The following is a 19,955-nucleotide window of genomic DNA, read 5'->3' on the forward strand; positions in this document are numbered from 1 at the left end:
TTGCCGGGGATGCCGATGCTTTCCCGCTGGTGCCAATAGGCTATACTGTTGTTATCACAATTAAATTGCATTTTTTTGCAACTAAAAGACAGATTACAGTCGTTTCATTGTATTCTCTTTATTCTTTCTCTTTACAGCAATACACTCTACATTTCAGTCGCAACTCAACAATCATCTATTTGGTATTTGCAGTGCGTGCTGCTTTTCTTTCCAACTGTAGGTAATGCAATTTAAAACAATCCATATTGTATTTTTTGATGAAGCTAATGATCCTCTGTGGCCAAATCATGCTTTAGTAGGCTAGCCTATTTGAATGATTGTATGTATTTCTGTATAGACAGAAGGCTAATTAGGCTATATAACTTCGGCAATGTATTTGAATTTCCTTTTGGGAAGCGCTTAGCTTCCAATACCCTTATGGACGCGTCGACTATTGGAAAATGTTTAGGCCAAAGACAGGTTTAGAAACTTTAGAAAGTATTGTGGTTAGGTTTATCCACAATACTAGTCGTCAACAACTGTTGTCCCCGACACTATCACTAGATGGCGCTGTAAGACTGGATCTAGCCACAACGAAACGTAAACAGACCATCAGTCCCGACCTTATAGCTAAATGGCCCCGACATACCATAAATCAGTACCATAACCATTGAGCTATAAAATAACAATCATAACAAGTGTAAGTAGCTAGATTATACTAAATATTATTTATAATTTCCCCCTTCTGTCTGTGACTATACTATTTCAGAACATTACGACGTAGCCATCGACGCGACGCTTGATCTAGATCTGACGTCAAGACGTATTCTTTTTCGCACAGATGGACCAATAAGAGACAAGTGCGAACACACTCCCCTCCCATCAATCCAAACTGATAGAAATAAGGGGTGTGTTTCGAGGAAGTATTTTTTCTTCTAGGAACCAACTGTCTGCCATCAAGGGCTATCAGGCGTGGATCTTCTCAACTCAACTTCTAATCAATTCAAACCTTGCACAAGTTCGGGTAGAGTTTATCTGAAGCTATGAGCAGCCCACTGAGTGACCATGAAAAGAGAAAACAGATCAGCGTGCGTGGCATTGCAGGGTTGGGCGATGTCGTAGAAATCAAGAAAAGTTTCAACAGGCATCTTCACTTCACTCTTGTCAAAGATCGCAATGTAGCCACCCCTCGGGATTACTACTTCGCCCTGGCTCACACAGTCAGGGACCATCTCGTTGGGAGATGGATCCGCACTCAGCAATATTATTATGAGAAAGATCCAAAGGTAAAGGCGAAAACATCTCCCTGAAATTATACAGGAAGTGTATGGGATTAGGTTTCCTTGTTACTTTGTTGCACATGCAATGTGTCCAGTTGCATTTTGAAATAAGTGGTTATTTGTATTCTTGGTCTGCTCTTCATGCAAGTTTCTATTTGATTATTCCCAGATAGCCTGTATGTGTAGAAGAGGATACCCAATTTACTGCAATGAGTTGTTTCCATAGACTGTATGAAAAATAATTATTTTGTTCAAATAGTTTCAGCTTGCTAGTGGTGGCTGCAACCTGGTCTCAGAGCATTTCATAATATTCTGTACGTAAATGCGAGAGGCTTCATTTAGTGTATGTTACTTTTCGTATTGTATGTATTAATTTGTGAATGTCCATCTCCCATTTCGTATATATGATATGTTACGAATTACAATTCATATTATATGTTACGAATTTGGAAAATATATGATATATGTTATGAATTCTAGCATGGTGGCTAACGTTAGCTAGCTGGCTAATGTTAGCTAGGCTAAGGGTTCAGTTTAGGAGTTGGGTTAGTTAAAGGGGTTAAGGTTAGGGGAAGGGTTTAAACATTTTTTGGCTAACATGCTAAGTAGTTGCAAAGTAGCTAAAAGGTAGTAAGTAGTTGAAAAGTTACTAAAATGCTCAAGTTGTCCACGATGAGATTCAAACTCGCAGCCATCCACCCCGACCAACCACCCTACTTTTGTTTTTGTCATGAGTAACCATATGTCTTATGTAACCAAATCAAACATAAATTATCCTACTATTTTGAGTGTCTCGGATTTACATTTTACTATGTTACGTCTAGTCTGAGACCAGGCTGAGTAGTAATTTAACACACCGGTGAATATCTACTTTCAGGCATTCGGCTACCAATAGCATAGCTCTCAAGAACCCAAGTGAGGTATACCCAGTTTGCTGCCCCCCCCCCCTTTAGGTTCTCAGCTGCCCCCCCCCCCCCCTTTAGGTTCTCAGCTGCCCCCCCCCCCCTTAGTTTCTCAGCTGCCCACCCCTAGGTTCTCAGTGTTGGGGATTTATGACGTCATGCTGACCCAACTTTGCTCAATTCTTTAGCACAGATTCTTCAGCTTCTGATGATCTCAAGTTGATTAGCGCCACTGAATGACCGGTCACAACTCTGTTTTGCTACAAAGTGTTTGAGTCATTGTGCCTACAGTATATATTTTTTCCAAACCGTTTCTTTGACTGTCTACATATCTCTGACATGCTGAAACCCATCTATGTCATCTTCAGAGGATCCACTATCTATCATTGGAGTTTTACATGGGTCGGACCCTTCAGAACACCATGATCAACCTGGGCCTGCAGAATGCTTGCGATGAAGCCATCTACCAGGTAAAACCATACACCTGCACTGTCAGTGTCTTTAAAAAAAAACTGTACCTCCTGCCATACAATCAGGATGAAGATGTGGGCCTCAAACTCCCCACGTATCCATCCCTAGTCCAAAATCAGACCTGACTTTGTCTGCTTGGTTTGTGTGGTGGGCTTATTAGTGTCTCTCCCAGGTACAATGCTTTCATCACCAGTGTCACAGTCCAGCACTGAAGCTCACTGTGTTCTGACTGGGAGGGGGGGGGGGGGGGGGGTCATATTACCCTTCCTCCAATACATGTTTTCTAAGACCTCCCTTTGTTTTAGCTTTCAATGGGGATTTAAAGAGTTTCTTCAATATTTTTGAATGCTTTTTAGTCAGTAGTTCTGAAAGTAACGCTCTAGAGCCAAAAAGTGTTCCCTGAAATTGTGTACTACGTCACATGTGCAGATATGTGCACCTTGTCAATGCACGCTCTTGCTGTGCTGTGTGTACATCTTGCTAGCTGTCACGCAAATGTTGAGGGGTGGAAGCTCATTGGCTAGAACTCGGAACTGCTAGGGGGCTGGCCTACGTGGGGGAACATTTTAGGAAAATGATGCAGCACAGCTTCTAAAAAAAACAGTTGCTTTCTAACTAGGGATTTCGTGGCCAATTAAAGTGAGACATTAATTCTGCTCATAGATTATGCATGTATGAACTACACATTGACACATCAAGCCCAAAACGGGAGGTTTAAAAAAATACTCAGTCGCCAAAGTTCCAGAGCATGTCTTTAATGCTAGTAGCTGTAACCCTATTTCTCATGATGAAGGTGCCTTTGCTAGTGATGTTTTGGAGACTATCAGTACAGACAGACTGTTTACTGAGGCTGCCTGCCCCAGTATCTGAATGTTAGAGATGTCAACGATGAGTATGACATGTCTCCTCTCTAAAGCCCTGGAAGCTCAGATTCAAACTCACATTAGACAGCTCTGCAAGCGTTATAATGTCAAAATGTGTTAGTTGCTCAGCAAAAATCCATATTTGGTAATTACTATCTTCATTTACCCCTGTTACGGCCAGTATGTACTTCCAAAAAAGGTCTAAATAAAAATGTACAAGCAACCGAAAACATGCCTATTCGGCAACTCCAATTTAAATCAGTCATTCCTGCCACACAGGTTGGAAGTCTACAACAGCTCAATACATTGGAAGTGCCGAAGATTATTCTTTTTTCCCTGGTTGCTTTTACATTTTTATATAGACCTTTTTTGGAAGTACATATTTGTACATAAAAATCCATATTTGGTGAATAACTAACACATTTTGACATAACGCTTGCAGAGCTGTTTGAATCGGAGCCTCCCTGGGCGATCGAGAGGAGACCCGCCATACTTATGGTTGACATCTCTAACTGACAGATACTGGGGCAGAGGCTACCATGCCTCTCGTATAGTATCTCAGTGTTATATCTGATTAGTAGACCTAGTCTATGTGGTCTCCTCAAAAGCAACCTGAGATTTAAACCTAATGTACAGTATCTGTAGCTTTTAACAATCTTCTTGTTCAGAATTGTACAATGCACCCTTTTGTTTGCACTAAGTTAAATAGAATCTCCGTATGAAAGACAAGGCATCATCACAGCCTGCAAGTGTGAGGTCTGTTGGCCACGTTGCGTAGACGGGTAGGCCTAGATTGGGAGAGTCAACCGCAGTCAGTTCTCACTCAGCAGAGAAAACGTACAGAAATGTAGGCCTATATTTGTTTTATTTCCTCATTGTTCTTCATCAGAACACAATCTATAAGGAACAGCATGTTACAAGTGTATGATTTAAAAAAATATCACACACACCAACTAACCTGCAAGTAGGCTACATACTGCTGTGTCTGTATTGCCTAAATTCAAACCTTAAAATAGTAGGCTTATATTAGGACTCCTTGTGCTTTAAGTTTCTACAATAGAGACAAGGGTTACTCAAGTTCATGTCAAACTCTATTGGCACCTGATGCTGATGTATGCCTGGGGCTGTATAGGAGATGTTTCTAATGAGTTCTCTCTGTTGACCAGCTGGGCTTGGACATAGAGGAGCTGGAGGAGATCGAGGAGGATGCTGGCTTGGGGAATGGGGGACTGGGCCGCCTTGCAGGTAAGGCTTCAAACACTCTTTGTCACAAATGCCTTGTGACACTCAGACATTTGAACATGATCTGTGTAAACTCAAACATCTCACCCAATGCAGGCAAATGTAAGTAGAGCATACCATAAGAAATGGACCTTCACTCGTTCCTCCGTTTCAGCTTGTTTCCTGGACTCCATGGCCTCTCTAGGCCTGGCAGCCTATGGCTATGGCATCCGCTATGAGTTTGGCATCTTTAACCAGAAGATTTCCAATGGCTGGCAGGTAATGGATCATGGCATTCTTGGTCACATTTAACGGTTATTGTAATATTGCATCCGTACATATTTTTGTTCCCTCTCAGGTGGAGGAGGCTGATGATTGGCTGCGGTATGGGAACCCATGGGAGAAGGCTCGTCCAGAGTACATGCTCCCTGTGCATTTCTATGGCCGAGTGGAGCAAACAGCAGAGGGCGTGAAGTGGGTGGACACCCAGGTGAGTCTGTGCACCAGACACACGCGTACACATGCACACATACACCATGTGATCACAGACAAACCATTTGAATCGATCGGCATTTATCTTCTAATTCTCTGTTTCCCCATCTCCTTTCTCCTAATACTTAATTTTTTTGTTCCCTAGGTTGTCCTGGCCATGCCTTATGACACTCCTGTGCCTGGATTCAAGAACAACACAGTTAACACCATGAGACTGTGGTCTGCTAAGGCACCCATTGACTTCAACCTGCAGGAATGTACGTCTCCATGCCCATTTTTAGCGTAGATCTGTTTAGCTGTTGAGATATATAGCCTGTTGTCAATAGAGGTTGGTAACTCTACTCTTTAAACTAACTGTAGCTGATATACTCAGGTGCCTAAAAGACACTTTGCTAGGCCTATGTTAAGAATACACTAGTCACAATAGATTGGCAGTTATATTGCTGTCTATGGGAGCTAATTCATCTTTAGAGAACTGTGGTATGTAGACCTTGACCTCTCCCACGCCCCTCCAAGCTCCCACAAACCCTCAGCCCAGCCTTGAACTGTGAGTCCAGTTTTGCACAGATGGATATTTCTTTTGAGTTTCTAAGGATCTATTTATGGAAAATACATCCAGATTTTTCTTCGTATAATATTTATTACTTACAAAGCCATCTGGCCTGCAGTAGTTAGCTTACTCTTCAACCAGTTGAAGTTCTCTTCTTCTGGGTTCTTGGTTTCTCCTCTTATATGGCAGGTGGACAGAGAGAACCAGGGAAATTATGCTAATATGAGCTGAGGTCAAGTCCAGTCAGGCCAAGATTAATGGGTATTTATGCAAAGAGTGGCAATGGGGGGAGATGGTTACCTTAAAAAAGAAGCTGTTTGGAATACAAAGTGTTGCCCCCTGTACCAACACAATGCCATTGCACCATTGGTGGGGGAGGGGAGGGGGCGGCCTGCCAACATTACCCATGGATACGACCCTCTTAGGTCATGGAGCTTAGGGCGCTTTCTACGCTGACTGTTTCCAGGAACTCTCTACTGTTGTGCAGAAAATCCTTAATGAAGTTGGCCACGCTCAGACTAAATAAATTCAACACTGGATCCCATTTCAAATGCTGTGACATTACATAGTACTAAGATGGTGTGCCATTTTCCTAGTGAGGTGTGTGTGTGTGGTCTTCCAAGCTGTATTTAGACGAGCCTGAGAAGCAGGTTTGGTTGAGTTAATGTTTACCATGCAAGCATGTGTAGCCATGAGAAACAACTGGGTTCCCTGGGCTCATGTAATCGACGAGTGGTTACAGCAAGGGACAAACCTACAAGTCACATCTCTAGTGACCGCTTAATGTCAGTTTTGAATTAAGCATCGGATGTTTTTCAACCACTACTCAATTGCATTAGGATCTGTTAAAAAAAACTTTTTCAAAGTGAGGTGTAGATCATCTATGCTGTTTTATACTGTGTACCTATACTGCTCAGCCACAGCAGGACCCACAACAATCAAGCTGCCTAAAGCCTTTGAAGAAGAGATCGTCCTTCGACCTTGACAGATTGCTGATGTATAATTGAAATACTGTATCGTTTTAAATGGTCCCCTCTCTCTTGTGCAGTCAATGTTGGTGACTACATTGAAGCTGTGTTAGACCGCAACCTGGCTGAGAACATCTCACGCGTCCTCTATCCTAACGACAATGTGAGTATCTATGTAACCCTTATGGAGTAAAAATGACATTCTGCAAGTGCTCAAAGTGAAAATGACCAGCAATAGTGTGTGAGAAAAAGACATTCGCTAGGCCACACGGGGGTGGTGCGTTCTCTCCAGCCATGACCTAATAAGGTCATAAGGGAAGTGTTGTGGTGGTGGCGGAGTGTCTTTGGTACAGCATTCAGCACAATCTCCTCAGTGCTGCAGACTCCGACGTGTAACGTGAAGCACGTCAGCTGTTCAAGTTAGGATGAGGAAACCGCAAGGTTGCTCAACATGTACTGAGAATGGTATTACTCTCGATGCATGTAGATATGTGTAGCATAGTTAGTATGGGTGGAGCAGAGGTCTATGCCTGCCCCAGTTTGTCCTTGGTTAAATAAAAGCAGCATTTGGTAAAAGTTGGATCCACCCGCGCCTCATACATACTCTTGCTGAATCTGACATGGTAGTGTGATGCAGTGCAGGCGGAAAGTTTTCAGACCCCTTCACTTTTACCACATTTTGTTACATTACAGCCTTATTTTAAAATGGATTCAATTGTAAAAAAAATCCTCATCAATCTAAACACAATACTCCATAATGACAAAGCAAAAACAGGTTTTTAGATTTTGTCCACATAAAAAAAAAAAATATATATATATATATATATAGAAATAAATAAAAACGTTTTAGTCAGACCTTTTTCTATGATACCAGGTGCATCCTGTTTCCGTTGATAATCCTTGCGATGTTTCTACAACTTGATTGGAGTCCACCTGTGGTAAATTCAATTGATTGGACATGATTTGGAAAGGCACACACCTGTTTATATAAGGTCCCACAGTTGACAGTGCATGTCAGAGCAAAAACCAAGCAAATCAAATTTGATTGGTCACATACACATGGTTAGCAGATGTTAATGTGAGTGTAGTGAAATGCTTGTGTTCCTAGTTCCGACAGTGCAGTAATATCTAACAAGTAATCTAATAATTCCCCAATAGCTACCTAATACACACAAATCTAAAGGGATGAATGAAAATATGTACATATAAATATGGATGCGCGATGTCCGAGCGGCATAGGCAAGGTGCAATAGATGCTATAAAATACAGTATATACATATTATATGACTAATGTAAGATATGTTAACATTATTAAAGTGGCATTGTTAAAAGTGACTAGTGATTGGTTCTCAATGTAGGCAGCAGCCTCTCTGAGTTAGTGATTGCTGTTTTTCAGTGTCTCGGTCCCAGCTTTCATGTACCTGTACTGACCTCGCCTTCTGGATGGTAGTGGTGTGAACAGGCAGTGGCTCGGGTGGTTGTTGTCCTTGATGATCTTTTTGGCCTTCCTGTGACATCGGGTGCTGTAGGTGTCCTGGAGGACAGGTAGTTTGCCCCGGTGATGCGTTGTGCAGACCGCAGCACCCTCTGGAGAGCCTTTCGGTTGAGGGTGGTGCTGTTGCTGTACCAGGCTGTGATACAGCCCGACAGGATGATTTCGATTGTGCGTCTGTAAAAGTTTGTCAGGGTTTTGGATGACAAGCCCAAACTTTTTCAGCCTTCTGAGGTTGAAGAGGCGCTGTTGTGTGTGGGTGGACCATTTCACTTTGTCTGTGATGTGTACGCCGAGGAACAGCACTCTACCAATAAGGCCTTTATGGTAGAGTGGCCAGACAGGAATCCACTTCTCAGTAAAAGGCACATGACAGCCCGCTTGGAGTTTGCCAAAAGGCACCTAAAGGACTTTCAGACCAAGATTCTCTGGTCTGATGAAACCAAGATTGAACTCTTTGGCCTGAATGCCAAGCGTCACGTCTCGATGAAACCAGGCACCCTCATCACCTGGCCAATATGATCGCTACAGTGAAGCATGGTGGTGGCAGCATCATGCCATGGGGATGTGTTTCAGCGGCAGGGACTGGGAGACTAGTCAGGATCAAGGTAAAGATGAACGGAGCAAAGTACAGAGAGATCCTTGAGGAAAATCAGCTCCAGAGCGCTCAGGACCTCAGACTGGGGGCGAAGGTTCAACATCCAACAGGACAACGACCCTAAGTACACAGCCAAGACAATGCAGGTGTGGCTTCGGGACAAGTCTCTGACTATCCTTGAGGGGCCCAGCCAGAGCCAAGACTTGATACCGGTATAACATATCTGGAGAGACCTGAAAATAGCTGTGCAGCGATGCTCCCCATCCAACCTGACAGCTTGAGAGGATCTGCAGAGAAGAATGGGAGAAACTCTCCAAATACAGGTGTGCCAAGCTTGTAGCGTCATAACCAAGAAGACTTAAGGCTGTAATCGCTGCAAAATGTGCTTCAATAAAGTACTGATTAAAGGGTCTGTATACTTATGTAAAAGTGATATTTCAGTTTAGTTTTTTATGCATTTGCAAAAATGTCTAAATCTGTGTTTGGTTTATTATTATGGGGTATCGAGGGGGGGAAACAACTATTTAATCTATTTAAGAATAAGGTTGTAACGTAACAAGATGTGGAAAAAGTAAAGGTCTGAATACTTTCCCGAACGCATTGAATATACTATTTATTCACAAGCATTTCACTGCACCTGCGATAATGTCTGCAAATCTGTGTCCGACGCTAAACTGATGCTAGGTATTCACCACATGGGATCAACTTGCCCTTGAGTGATTGCTTTGAGAATAGACTGTGTTATAATTCTAAGTGTGTGTTCAGTTCTTTGAGGGCAAGGAGCTGCGTCTGAAGCAAGAGTACTTTGTTGTGGCCGCCACACTGCAGGACATCATCCGCCGCTTCAAGTCCTCCAAGTTTGGCTGCAGAGACCCTGTCAGGACCTCCTTTGAGACCTTCCCAGAGAAGGTATTGTATTTCACTATATCCAATGTGAGCAGTCAATTGTTTTTTTCTTTGATAAACCCAACCTTATTGCTGTTCCTCAAATCCCATACACAACCTTTAATATTACACATTTTACAATTAGTACAACCATTTTTTTCAAAAGTGACCTTTATTTAACTAGGCAAGTCAGTTAAGAACAAATTCTTATTTACAATGACGGCCTACCAAAAGGCCTCCTGCGGGGACGGGCTGGGATTAAAAATATAGGACCAAACACAGATCACGACAAGAGACACCACAACACTACATAAAGAGAGGCCTAAGACAGCAACACAGCATGGCAGCAACACAGCATGGCAGCAACACAGCATGGCAGCAGCACAGCATGGCAGCAGCACAGCATGGCAGCAGCACAACATGGCAGCAGCACAACATGGTAGCAGCACAAAACATGGTACAAACATAACTGGGCACAGACAACAGCACATAGGACAAGAAGGTAGAGCTTACAATACATCATGCGAAGCAGCCACAACTGTCAGTAAGAGTGTCAATGATTGAGTCTTTGACTGAAGAGATGGAGATAAAACTGTCCAGTGAGTGTTTTTTGCAGCTCGTTCCAGTCGATAGCTGCAGCGAACTGAGAAGAGGAGCGACCCAGGGATGTGTGTGCTTTGGAGACCTTTAACAGAATGTGATTGGCAGAACGGGTGTTGTGGAGGATTAGGGCTGCAGTAGATCTCTTTGATAGAGGGGAAGTGAGACCTAAACCAGGGCCATGACTGACACTCTCTCTCCTCTCTCCATCCACTGGTAGGTGGCCATCCAGCTGAATGACACCCACCCTGCCTTGGCCATCCCTGAGCTGATGAGGATCCTAGTGGATCTGGAGAAGTTGGACTGGGACAAGGTAACGTATTCTCCCAGGCTAGGGTTGAATGGCGGGAACCCATTTACCGAGATTTGCTGCCAAAAACCACTCTTTACCCGGGATAAATAACTGCGGAAAACCAGTGAATTATAATACATTTATTTATATCAACAGCGTGATGTAAAATGGAACTGTTAAATTATATGCAATGTCTAAAACTTGCTTCTGCGGTCTGCCTGATCAATCATCAACGCTCATGTTGACAGCCCATCTCCGTTTGGAGTGCACTTCACAATGCATAGACCTATCTCCTGTTTTTTTCTTGTGACAGGTAGGTCTACATTTGCTGAAGCATAGCCTATGATACAGTAATATAAGGACTGAATGCACGCCTAATTTACACATTTTCTTTCGGGGGTCGCCTTGTCTTTTTAATTGCAGCTGCATTTTATTTTTATTTTTACAGACTATCACTTGAATATTCTTGCGTGAGCAGTCTCTCTCTCTCCTCTCTCTCTCTCTCTCCTTCAATTCCATTTGAAATTGCATCGAAAATAGATAATCCTGTTCAAGATTGAGAAATATACAGTTGAAGTCGGAAGTTTACATACATTTAGGTTGGCGTCATTAAAATTTATTTTTTCAACCACTCCACAAGGTTCTTGTGAACAAACTATAGTTTTGGCAAGTCGATTAGGACATCTACTTTGTGCATGACACAAGTCATTTTTCCAACAATTGTTTACAGACAGATTATTTCGCTTATAATTCACTGGATCACAATTACAGTGAGTCAGAAGTTTACATACACTAAGTTGACTGTGCCTTTAAACAGCTTGGAAAATTCCAGAAAAGGATGTCATGGCTTCAGAAGCTTCTGATAGGCTAATTGACATCATTTGAGTCAATTGGAGGTGTACCTGTGGATGCATTTCAAGTCCTACCTTCAAACTCATTGCCTCATTGCTTGACATCATGGTAAATACAAAATAAATCATCCAAGACCTCAGGAAAAAAATTGTAGACCTTCACAAGTCTGATTCATCCTTGGGAGCAATTTCCAAATGTCTGAAGGTACCACGTTCATCTGTACAAACAATAGTATGCAAGTATAAAACACCAATGCAAATCAATCCCAGAACAACACCAAAGGACCTTGTGAAGATGCTGGAGGAAACGGGTACAAAAGTATCTATATCCACAGTAAAACGAGTCCTATATCGACAAACTGAAAGGCCGCTCAGCAAGGAAGAAGCCACTGCTCCAAAACCGCCATAAAAAAGCCAGACTACGGTTTGTAACTGCACATGGGGACAAAGATCGCGACAGGTGCGACAGGACCATTCACAGTTGAGCTTACTCGGTTTAGCTCAACACTGATTGGCTCTTATTATTTTTTATTTTGTTATCAAGGAGGCCAAATCCTCGCTGGCTTCTATTGCATTTGCATTCAATGATACGGGTCTCAACAATGTCATAGATGTTTGGACCAGACAGCATCAGATGGAAACCTACACATACAGAGACAGAGGGGTGCTGTTTAACTCACTCGGATGCTTTCTCCGGTGAGATACATTCAGCCTTTTGTGAGTTGAAGGAAAATTATGAAACACAGAGAGACTAAATGTAAATGAGTCTCTCTCTGATTTGTTTTTTTCTTAGTACATTTTTTGGGGACGCCTGGCTTCCCTTGGCACTATGAATACACGCCACGGCTTATTTACCCAAGAGAGCATATAGCTATCTACATCTATGGGCTTTCATGTTTTTCTGTCGTGCGTAATGTGCAGTAGCCTATATATCATATGTATTGGATAACGGCACAATCACTTGGGATTTTAAAATGTATTTTTAATGTAGGGCTCATAAAATGTATTTAATGAATGGGTCATCAGGCTCAGGTAGCATCAGGCTTGATCAAAGCTCTAATCAAATCCAGACAGGCCTATTTATATGTTTTTGAATGACACTTCAGGTTTTGGCGGGAAATACCAGGTTACCCGTGAGAAGTGATTTTATTCTCAGGATGGATCAGTTGTAAAATACTGGGAAAATATTAAACCCTATCCCAGGCCTGGCACTCACTATGACATTCAGACAAACAGTACCAAGTGAGACGGCTGTATAGATGGTAGGACTGCTTAGGTGTGGGACTGTGTCCCAGTATGAACTCTGGTTGAACTGGAAACCAGAGCTGTTTTGAGGCAACATTGTTTGAGGAGGGTGGTTTTGCCAAGTCATCGTGACGCGGTAACTGATTCAGCGTGTTGAGCTTGGGTGGAGCCTGTGTATTGGACAATGCTTCCCTCCTCAGGGAAAACTTCCTTCTACTTGAAGAAATAATACAGTTGGCTAGGAATCACATCTGTTATATTGTACAGTACATGCAACTTCCATTGTACTTGTATATGTACAGTATTAGTTATTTATCCTAATCAAATCAACAAACATGTTTTGTGATTTATTAACTGTGATTCGGATGCACTTTTATTGTATAGACATTGTTGACCTGCGATGCCTTTTCTCTTCTCTCCTTACTTCGTCCCCTGTGTGTTCCAGGCCTGGGAGGTGACGCGTCAGACCTGTGCCTACACCAACCACACCGTCCTGCCTGAGGCCCTGGAGCGCTGGCCCATCAGCCTGTTTGAGAAGCTGCTGCCTCGCCACCTGCAGATCATCTATGAGATCAACCACCTCCACCTCCAAGTAAGCCCTCTGTGTCCACTCACTGTCTCGGGACAAAGGAGGCTGATTTCTGCTGCTCTGAAATGGGAGATATTATCATTCATCTCGACTTGGTACGTGCTTTTGATACTGGGTGCTCGAACAAGCTCATCCAGAATGTGTTGAGTGTGTGGATCTTTTTCTATGCTCTGAAGGATCCCCCCTCCCTCCTTTTTGAGTGCTGTCTTGTTTCTTTCCACAGATCTGAGCTCAGTGTAACTTTACCTTTTTATATTAGTAATCAGCAGCACACAAATGCAAGTTGGGACTACATGTATGTGTACTTGACTTTGTGAATGTGCACTTGATTCTCTGTGCCCTCTCAGAGGATCGCTGCCATGTTCCCAGGGGACAATGACCGTCTGAGGAGGATGTCCCTGATCGAGGAGGGAGACCCCAAGAGGATCAACATGGCCCACTTGTGTGTGGTGGGCTCCCACGCTGTCAACGGGGTCGCCCGGATCCACTCTGAAATCGTCAAGAACACTGTGTTAGTGTTTCACCTAAATTCACGTTTGATTATTAAATAAGTCTAACCAAAATAGGTGGTGATGGTGGCTGCTTTGCATGAAACAATTTACAGGCAAACCTGGAGTGTTGTTTTATTAGCTTTCCAGCTATGTTGAACAAGTCTATCAGAGAGACATCCACTGATCCACTAACTTGTGTGCCTGATATATTCACTTGTTGTATGCCTCTCCGTCCTCAGTTTCAAGGACTTCTATGAGGTGGAGCCAGAGAAGTTCCAGAACAAGACCAATGGTATCACTCCTCGCCGCTGGCTGCTGCTGTGTAACCCAGGCCTGGCAGACCTCATCGCTGAGGTAACAGATTTTTACAGAGCTAGAGTACAAAGTACCTCTGAGTTTCTTTTTGGTGCTACCTGCTGGGGAATGAACCTCATTGTGGGTTAGTAGTCCTGCACACCCAATGAACTAATGTCTACCCTTTGTTGTGTTGATACTGATCAGTATGTCGTTTTTCAAGACCACAAAAGTCTGCACACTGTGTCCACATACTCAAATTCCATTATATTACTATGGTAACTATTTATGCTTTCATGCTTTTTTGTTTTCACCGTAGAAAATTGGAGAGGATTTCTTGACGGACCTCTTCCAGCTGAGGAAACTACTGGACTTCATTGATGACGATGCTTTCATTTGTGACATCGCCAATGTAAAACAGGTAGCTGCTCATTCAGTTCCACATTCTTAACATCTCAACCCTTTATTTCTTCCTCCCAAAAACACAAGAATATAGAGTTGATACAATCTGGGGTCATGGCCAGTCTTGGGAAAAACCCTTTTGAAGTATTTCTCCACCTTTAAATCCCCCTCTGTGTGTTATTACAGGAGAACAAGCAGAAGTTTGCAGCCTACCTGGAGAAGGAGTATGAGGTGAAGATCAACCCTGAGTCTATCTTTGACATCCATGTGAAGAGAATCCATGAGTACAAGAGACAACTGCTCAACGTCCTCCACATCATCACCTTCTACAACCGTAAGAGCTCCTCCACACCTCATAATATGGGGTGATGTTAGTGCCAACAGAAATCTCATACTTCAAACAACTGCACAGTGGAGACTGGTTGCACAGCCAGCACTTTCAGCAACCCAAGGGGCTCAGTGTTTTAAATCCCTAATGATTTAAGGCTCCTGAGTGGCGCAGCTCGGTCTGGAGGCGTCACTACAGACCCTGGTTCGATCCCGGGCTGTATCACAACCGGCCGTGACCGGGAGTCCCATAGGGCGGCGCAAACTTGGCCCAGTGTCATCCGGGTTAGGAAGGTATGGCTGGGGTAGGCCGTCCATTGTAAATAAGAATTTGTTCTTAACTGACTTGCCTAGTTAAATAAAAAATGTAAACACATTTAATTCAGGCAACTTCTATTGAGTAAATCGTTAGACAAAAATCTGTTCAAAAATCTGTTCATTAGAACATCATTACAACCTTATTCTTAAATAGATTAAATAGTTGTTTCCCCCCCCTCAATACCCCATAATAATAAACCAAAAACAGATTTAGTGACACAGTCATTTTGGTTCTGAGCTATTTGGATAGAGATCCCAGTAGTAGGTGTACACTGCCCTCTGGCTGTGGAACCGTTTTTTTATAATAATTTTATTTAACCTTTATTAAGCTAGGCAAGTCAGTTAAGAACAATTATTTTTTACAATGACGGCCTACCCCGGCCAAACCCTAACCCGGACAGCGCTGGGCCAATTGTGCGCCGCCCTATGGGACTCCCAATCAAGGCCGGTTGTAATACAGCCTGAAATCGAACCAGGGTCTGTAGTGACACCTCTAGCACTGAGATGCAGTGCCTTAGACCGCTGCGCCACTCGGGATCCCAGTTAACTGAGCTGAGGGAAATGGAGTAAATTATAATATTTCTCTACAGGGATTAAAAAGGACCCCTCTAAACACTTTGTTCCCAGGACTGTGATAATTGGAGGAAAGGTATGTAGCTAGACATCTGATGTATATGACACAATCAGTCACCATGGAAATAGTATTTTGATTATGAAAATGAAATGTTACAACTGATCTGTTGACTTGTTTGTGATACTTTATATTCGATGTAAGATGAGTTAGTCATTCAGACATATATATTTTTCCCCTCATCAATATCCAACTGTTGACGCTGTCCTCTCTACCCAGGCTGCACCTGGCTACCACATGGCCAAAATGATCATCAAGCTGATCACGGCGGTGGGCCAGGTGATCAACAACGACCCGGTGGTGGGGGACAGGTTAAAGGTCATCTACCTCGAGAACTACAGGGTCTCCCTAGCAGAGAAAGGTGAGAGGATGGTTTGTCCAAGGATTCACAGATGGCTTCCTTTCCTCATGTCCTCTCCTTTATGACCATCAATATGAAAGGACTTGATGGGTGTGAGGAATAGGGTTCAATCCTATCTAGTCCTGTCTGCTATCATTGAAGGAAAGCGAGGCTACTGAGAATGGAGCCCGACTCCTGTTTGTATGGAGCTATGGTTTGGACAGTTGTATTTACGTCAATGTTTTAATGTTGTTATACAGTATGTCTACATGTTACTGGGTAGCAGGGGTGGAAAAAGTACCCAATTGTCATACCTGAGTAAAAGTAAAGATACCTTAATAGAAAATGACTGAAGTAAAAGTCACCCAGTAAAATACCACTTAAGTATAAGTCTAAAAGTATTTGGTTTTAAATATACTTACGTATCAAAAGTGTAATTGCTAAAATATACTTAATTCTCAAAAGTGAAAGTATAAATCATTTCACATTCCCTATATTACCAGACGGCACGATTTTCTTGTTTTAATTTACGGATAGCTAGGGGCACAATCCAACAACACTCAGACATAATTTACAAATGAAGGATTTGTGTTAATGAGTCCAGCAGATAAGAGGCAGTAGAGATGGCCAGGGATGTTCTCTTGATGTGTGTGAATTGGACCATTTTCCTGTCCTGCTAAGCATTCAAAATGTAATGAGTACTTTTGTGTGCCAGAGAAAATGTAAGGAGTAAAGTACATTATTTTGTTTAAAAACTTTTTTATTGAAGTAAAAGTTGTCAAAAATATAAATACCCCAAAAAACTACTTCAGTACTTTACACCACTGCTGGGTAGGATATACCTAGTATGTTTGTTAAGCCCTTCCCTCTCCCTGCTGTATGTTCCAGTCATCCCTGCAGCTGACTTATCAGAACAGATCTCCACAGCGGGAACAGAGGCCTCTGGCACTGGCAACATGAAGTTCATGCTGAACGGAGCGCTCACCATCGGCACCATGGATGGAGCCAACGTAGAGATGGCTGAGGAGGCGGGAGAGGAGAACCTCTTCATCTTTGGCATGAGGGTAGAGGATGTGGATGCCATGGACCAAACAGGGTGAGAAAGAGCTGACTGGATTGGTGTCAGAATGAATGGGTCTTGTCATAGACTTAAGCGACGCAGAGCAACGACAAACGTGCTCTCTTACAAACTGGACGGTAGACATTTCCCTGTTCATTTTATAGGGATATTTCACCCAAATTACAAAATGACAAATTGGTTTTGGTACCAAAAACCAATATGTAATTTTGGTGAACTGTCATTTTAACAGTCAAGATCGCATGGCAAATATTTACCCTGTAATGTTAGCCATCATAATGTTAACCTTGCAACCTTCAAACAATGTATCTGCCCAGGTACAACGCCAGGGAGTACTACGAGCGTCTGTCAGAGCTGAGGCAGGTGATTGATCAGATCCAGACGGGCTACTTCAGTCCCAAAGAGCATGAGCTCTTCAAGGATGTGGTGAACATGCTGATGAACCACGACAGGTAAGCAGAATAACAGCAGTGTTAACATATCAGTGGTATTAGCATATTGTCAGCTCTTCAGAAAGTAAGGATGAACTGACCCTGCTTGCTGCTGTTAGCCCATAGGGCAGGGTTCCCCACTGATTGGCTGAATTTGTCCCGTGGGTGATTTTTTTACATTTGGTCCCCCCAAGTTTTCTGAGCAAAAATGTATTAGTTTTTGGACAAACTGTAAAAACACCAGAAAATTTGCTTCAAGTGATTTTAATTTTGTAAATCTGTTCTAAAGTACTCCCACGCAAAATAGAGAGGGGTATGTGATCCTGTACAAATGTAAGCAAGGTTTGAATTGATTGTTTTAGACAAATATTATATCAGTTGGGCTTTTTGCGTTCAATTTGTAAATTATTTGTAATTGTGTTCCGGCCTGCTGACCATGCGCTCAAGAAAAAAATTGAAACCCGAAAATTGAAAACCTAAGAACTAATTTGTCACTCTGCATCGCTTCTTCACCTCAGGTTCAAAGTGTTTGCTGACTATGAGGCCTACATCACTTGCCAAGATCGAGTCAATGAGCTATACAAGGTGGGCTACGTGTAATGGATTTCATACCATGAAAACATTTCAGAAAACAAGTTTGAAGAACAGTTCTTGTACACTTCTGTCTATTTGAGCTTGTGATGTCTGGCCCTTACATTGACAGTTTTAGTAAGTCCACCAGGGGGTGCTGTCTGATATGGCTCTGTCTACCTTCATACCAACACAAACTGCAAAGCCATCTCTCTCTCTCTACCATTGGGAGGTCAGGGCAGTCAGCATGTCACGTTTACCTGTCAGCAGCCCAGTCCTGGTGTTGGGTTACCGTCTCATGTCTTTCGTCTCATTAACAGCTGGGGCTCCTGTTGCACTTGATGGTTGGGTTGTCACAAAGTGCAACAATTTACAGCAAACCCCAGCACCCCCATTAGCTGCTTCTATTACCAGTTCCCCATGTGGTTGTTGAATTACCACATCCGTTACAATCGTGTAGACCTACAACTGTCTGTTCTCGAAGTAATCATACTAGACAAAACAAGAAGGCAGTTATGTGGCTGACATTTTGATTGAGCTTCCCAATTGTTTTCTTTTCAGAACCCTAAAGAGTGGACAAGAACAGTGATTCGAAACATCGCTGGATCCGGCAAGTTTTCCAGCGACCGAACCATCAGCGAGTACGCCCGGGATATCTGGGGCGTGGAGCCCTCCGATGTGAAGATCCCACCCCCCAACGAGCCCCCTGTTGAATCCTGCAAATGAGGAGCCTGTCTACACTCTCCAGTTAGGCCAGAAGTGCTTGTGTTACCTCTCCTCGCTGTAGGTCTGTCTCATCAGGCTTGACTCATAGCCCACCCATTACAACATTGCAGAGATGGTGTTAGAGTCGGAGGCAGATCGCATGTACAACATCTAAACAGCCAAAGGAAGCTTGTTTGAATCTAGCCTCTGCTTACTATTACTCCTGCTAGTCTTTGACTCCACCATGTGCACGTATACTGTAGATGCCAATCCCAGTTGATCAGTAATGACCATACAGTTTACACTGCTGAATATCATTTTTCTATTACTGACTCGGAAGTGTCAACCAAAAATAACACATTTTGTTTGCTACTAAGGCTTGTAATGGGGATTTTGTTTTAATCATCACTGACAAAGCATTGCATTTCAGAGTTATAGAATGTGTACTGTGATTATTTTCCTCTATATGTAAAGTAAGTGCCAGGTCATTAATGTACCAATTTTGGACCATAGCATTCATAAGAGAGAGAAACAATGTTATCTAGAAGCAAGTGCCTGGACTAAAGCTGTAACATGCCATTGGTCTAATGGAATGTTTTGTACAATTCTACTGTATTTGATTTGAAAATGTGTAGTATACAGCTTGGGCAAAACAGTTCTGATGCTTGACTATGTCCCTTATTAGGAAAACCATGCTCAGTGGCCTGTTAGAACACTGTCACACTTCAGAGATTATGGAGCAGCTGTCACCACAAATGGCCTTGGTGTGACTTCTGAATTGAGATGGCTACTGTATAATCTATATTTCAGTAGCATCACTTAAATGTCTTTGCTCTAAATGTACTTCAAACAAAAAGCATATGCTGTTTCTCAGTAACTACCTTTTTAAGCAGTTGTCTTTTTTCATCCTTGAATAAGTACTGTATCACTTGTCACTGCAATCATGTTCATATTATTAAATGTTTTATTTGTGATTATAGTGTGAGAATATCATTCTACATTCGAGTATAGGGAACCACAGGTAAATGGTCAAACTGCAGTGGCAGCCTGTTGTGGTCTGCCATGTCTTTCCACCCCTCTGCATTCTGGC

General features: G+C 42.7%; 1 protein-coding gene across 1 annotated transcript; it reads left to right on the top strand.

Moving 5' to 3' along the window:
* The first annotated feature begins 887 nt into the window (after positions 1-887).
* On the top strand, positions 888-19,839 carry pygb (phosphorylase, glycogen; brain). Its single transcript, XM_071379890.1, has 20 exons — positions 888-1,265; positions 2,530-2,631; positions 4,662-4,740; positions 4,892-4,995; positions 5,075-5,206; positions 5,354-5,465; positions 6,807-6,889; positions 9,582-9,725; positions 10,522-10,614; positions 13,135-13,281; positions 13,626-13,789; positions 14,009-14,123; positions 14,383-14,484; positions 14,652-14,799; positions 15,701-15,759; positions 15,961-16,102; positions 16,970-17,177; positions 17,477-17,611; positions 18,109-18,175; positions 18,722-19,839. Exons 1-20 carry the CDS (start codon positions 1,023-1,025, stop codon positions 18,884-18,886), a joined length of 2,544 nt encoding a protein of 847 aa, XP_071235991.1. The 5' UTR covers positions 888-1,022; the 3' UTR covers positions 18,887-19,839.
* Positions 19,840-19,955: the final 116 nt, after the last annotated feature.

This window comes from Salvelinus alpinus, chromosome 32 (assembly GCF_045679555.1).
Source record: "Salvelinus alpinus chromosome 32, SLU_Salpinus.1, whole genome shotgun sequence".
In the NCBI taxonomy this organism is placed as follows: Eukaryota; Metazoa; Chordata; class Actinopteri; order Salmoniformes; family Salmonidae; genus Salvelinus; species Salvelinus alpinus.

Coding starts and splice junctions, on each gene's coding strand:
- pygb (XM_071379890.1), top strand. CDS start 1,023: ATGAGCAGCCCACTGAGTGACCATGAAAAGAGAAAACAGATCAGCGTG. Junction 13,282..13,625: donor TCAACCACCTCCACCTCCAA/GTAAGCCCTCTG, acceptor GTGCCCTCTCAG/AGGATCGCTGCCATGTTCCC. Junction 17,612..18,108: donor ATGCTGATGAACCACGACAG/GTAAGCAGAATA, acceptor TCTTCACCTCAG/GTTCAAAGTGTTTGCTGACT.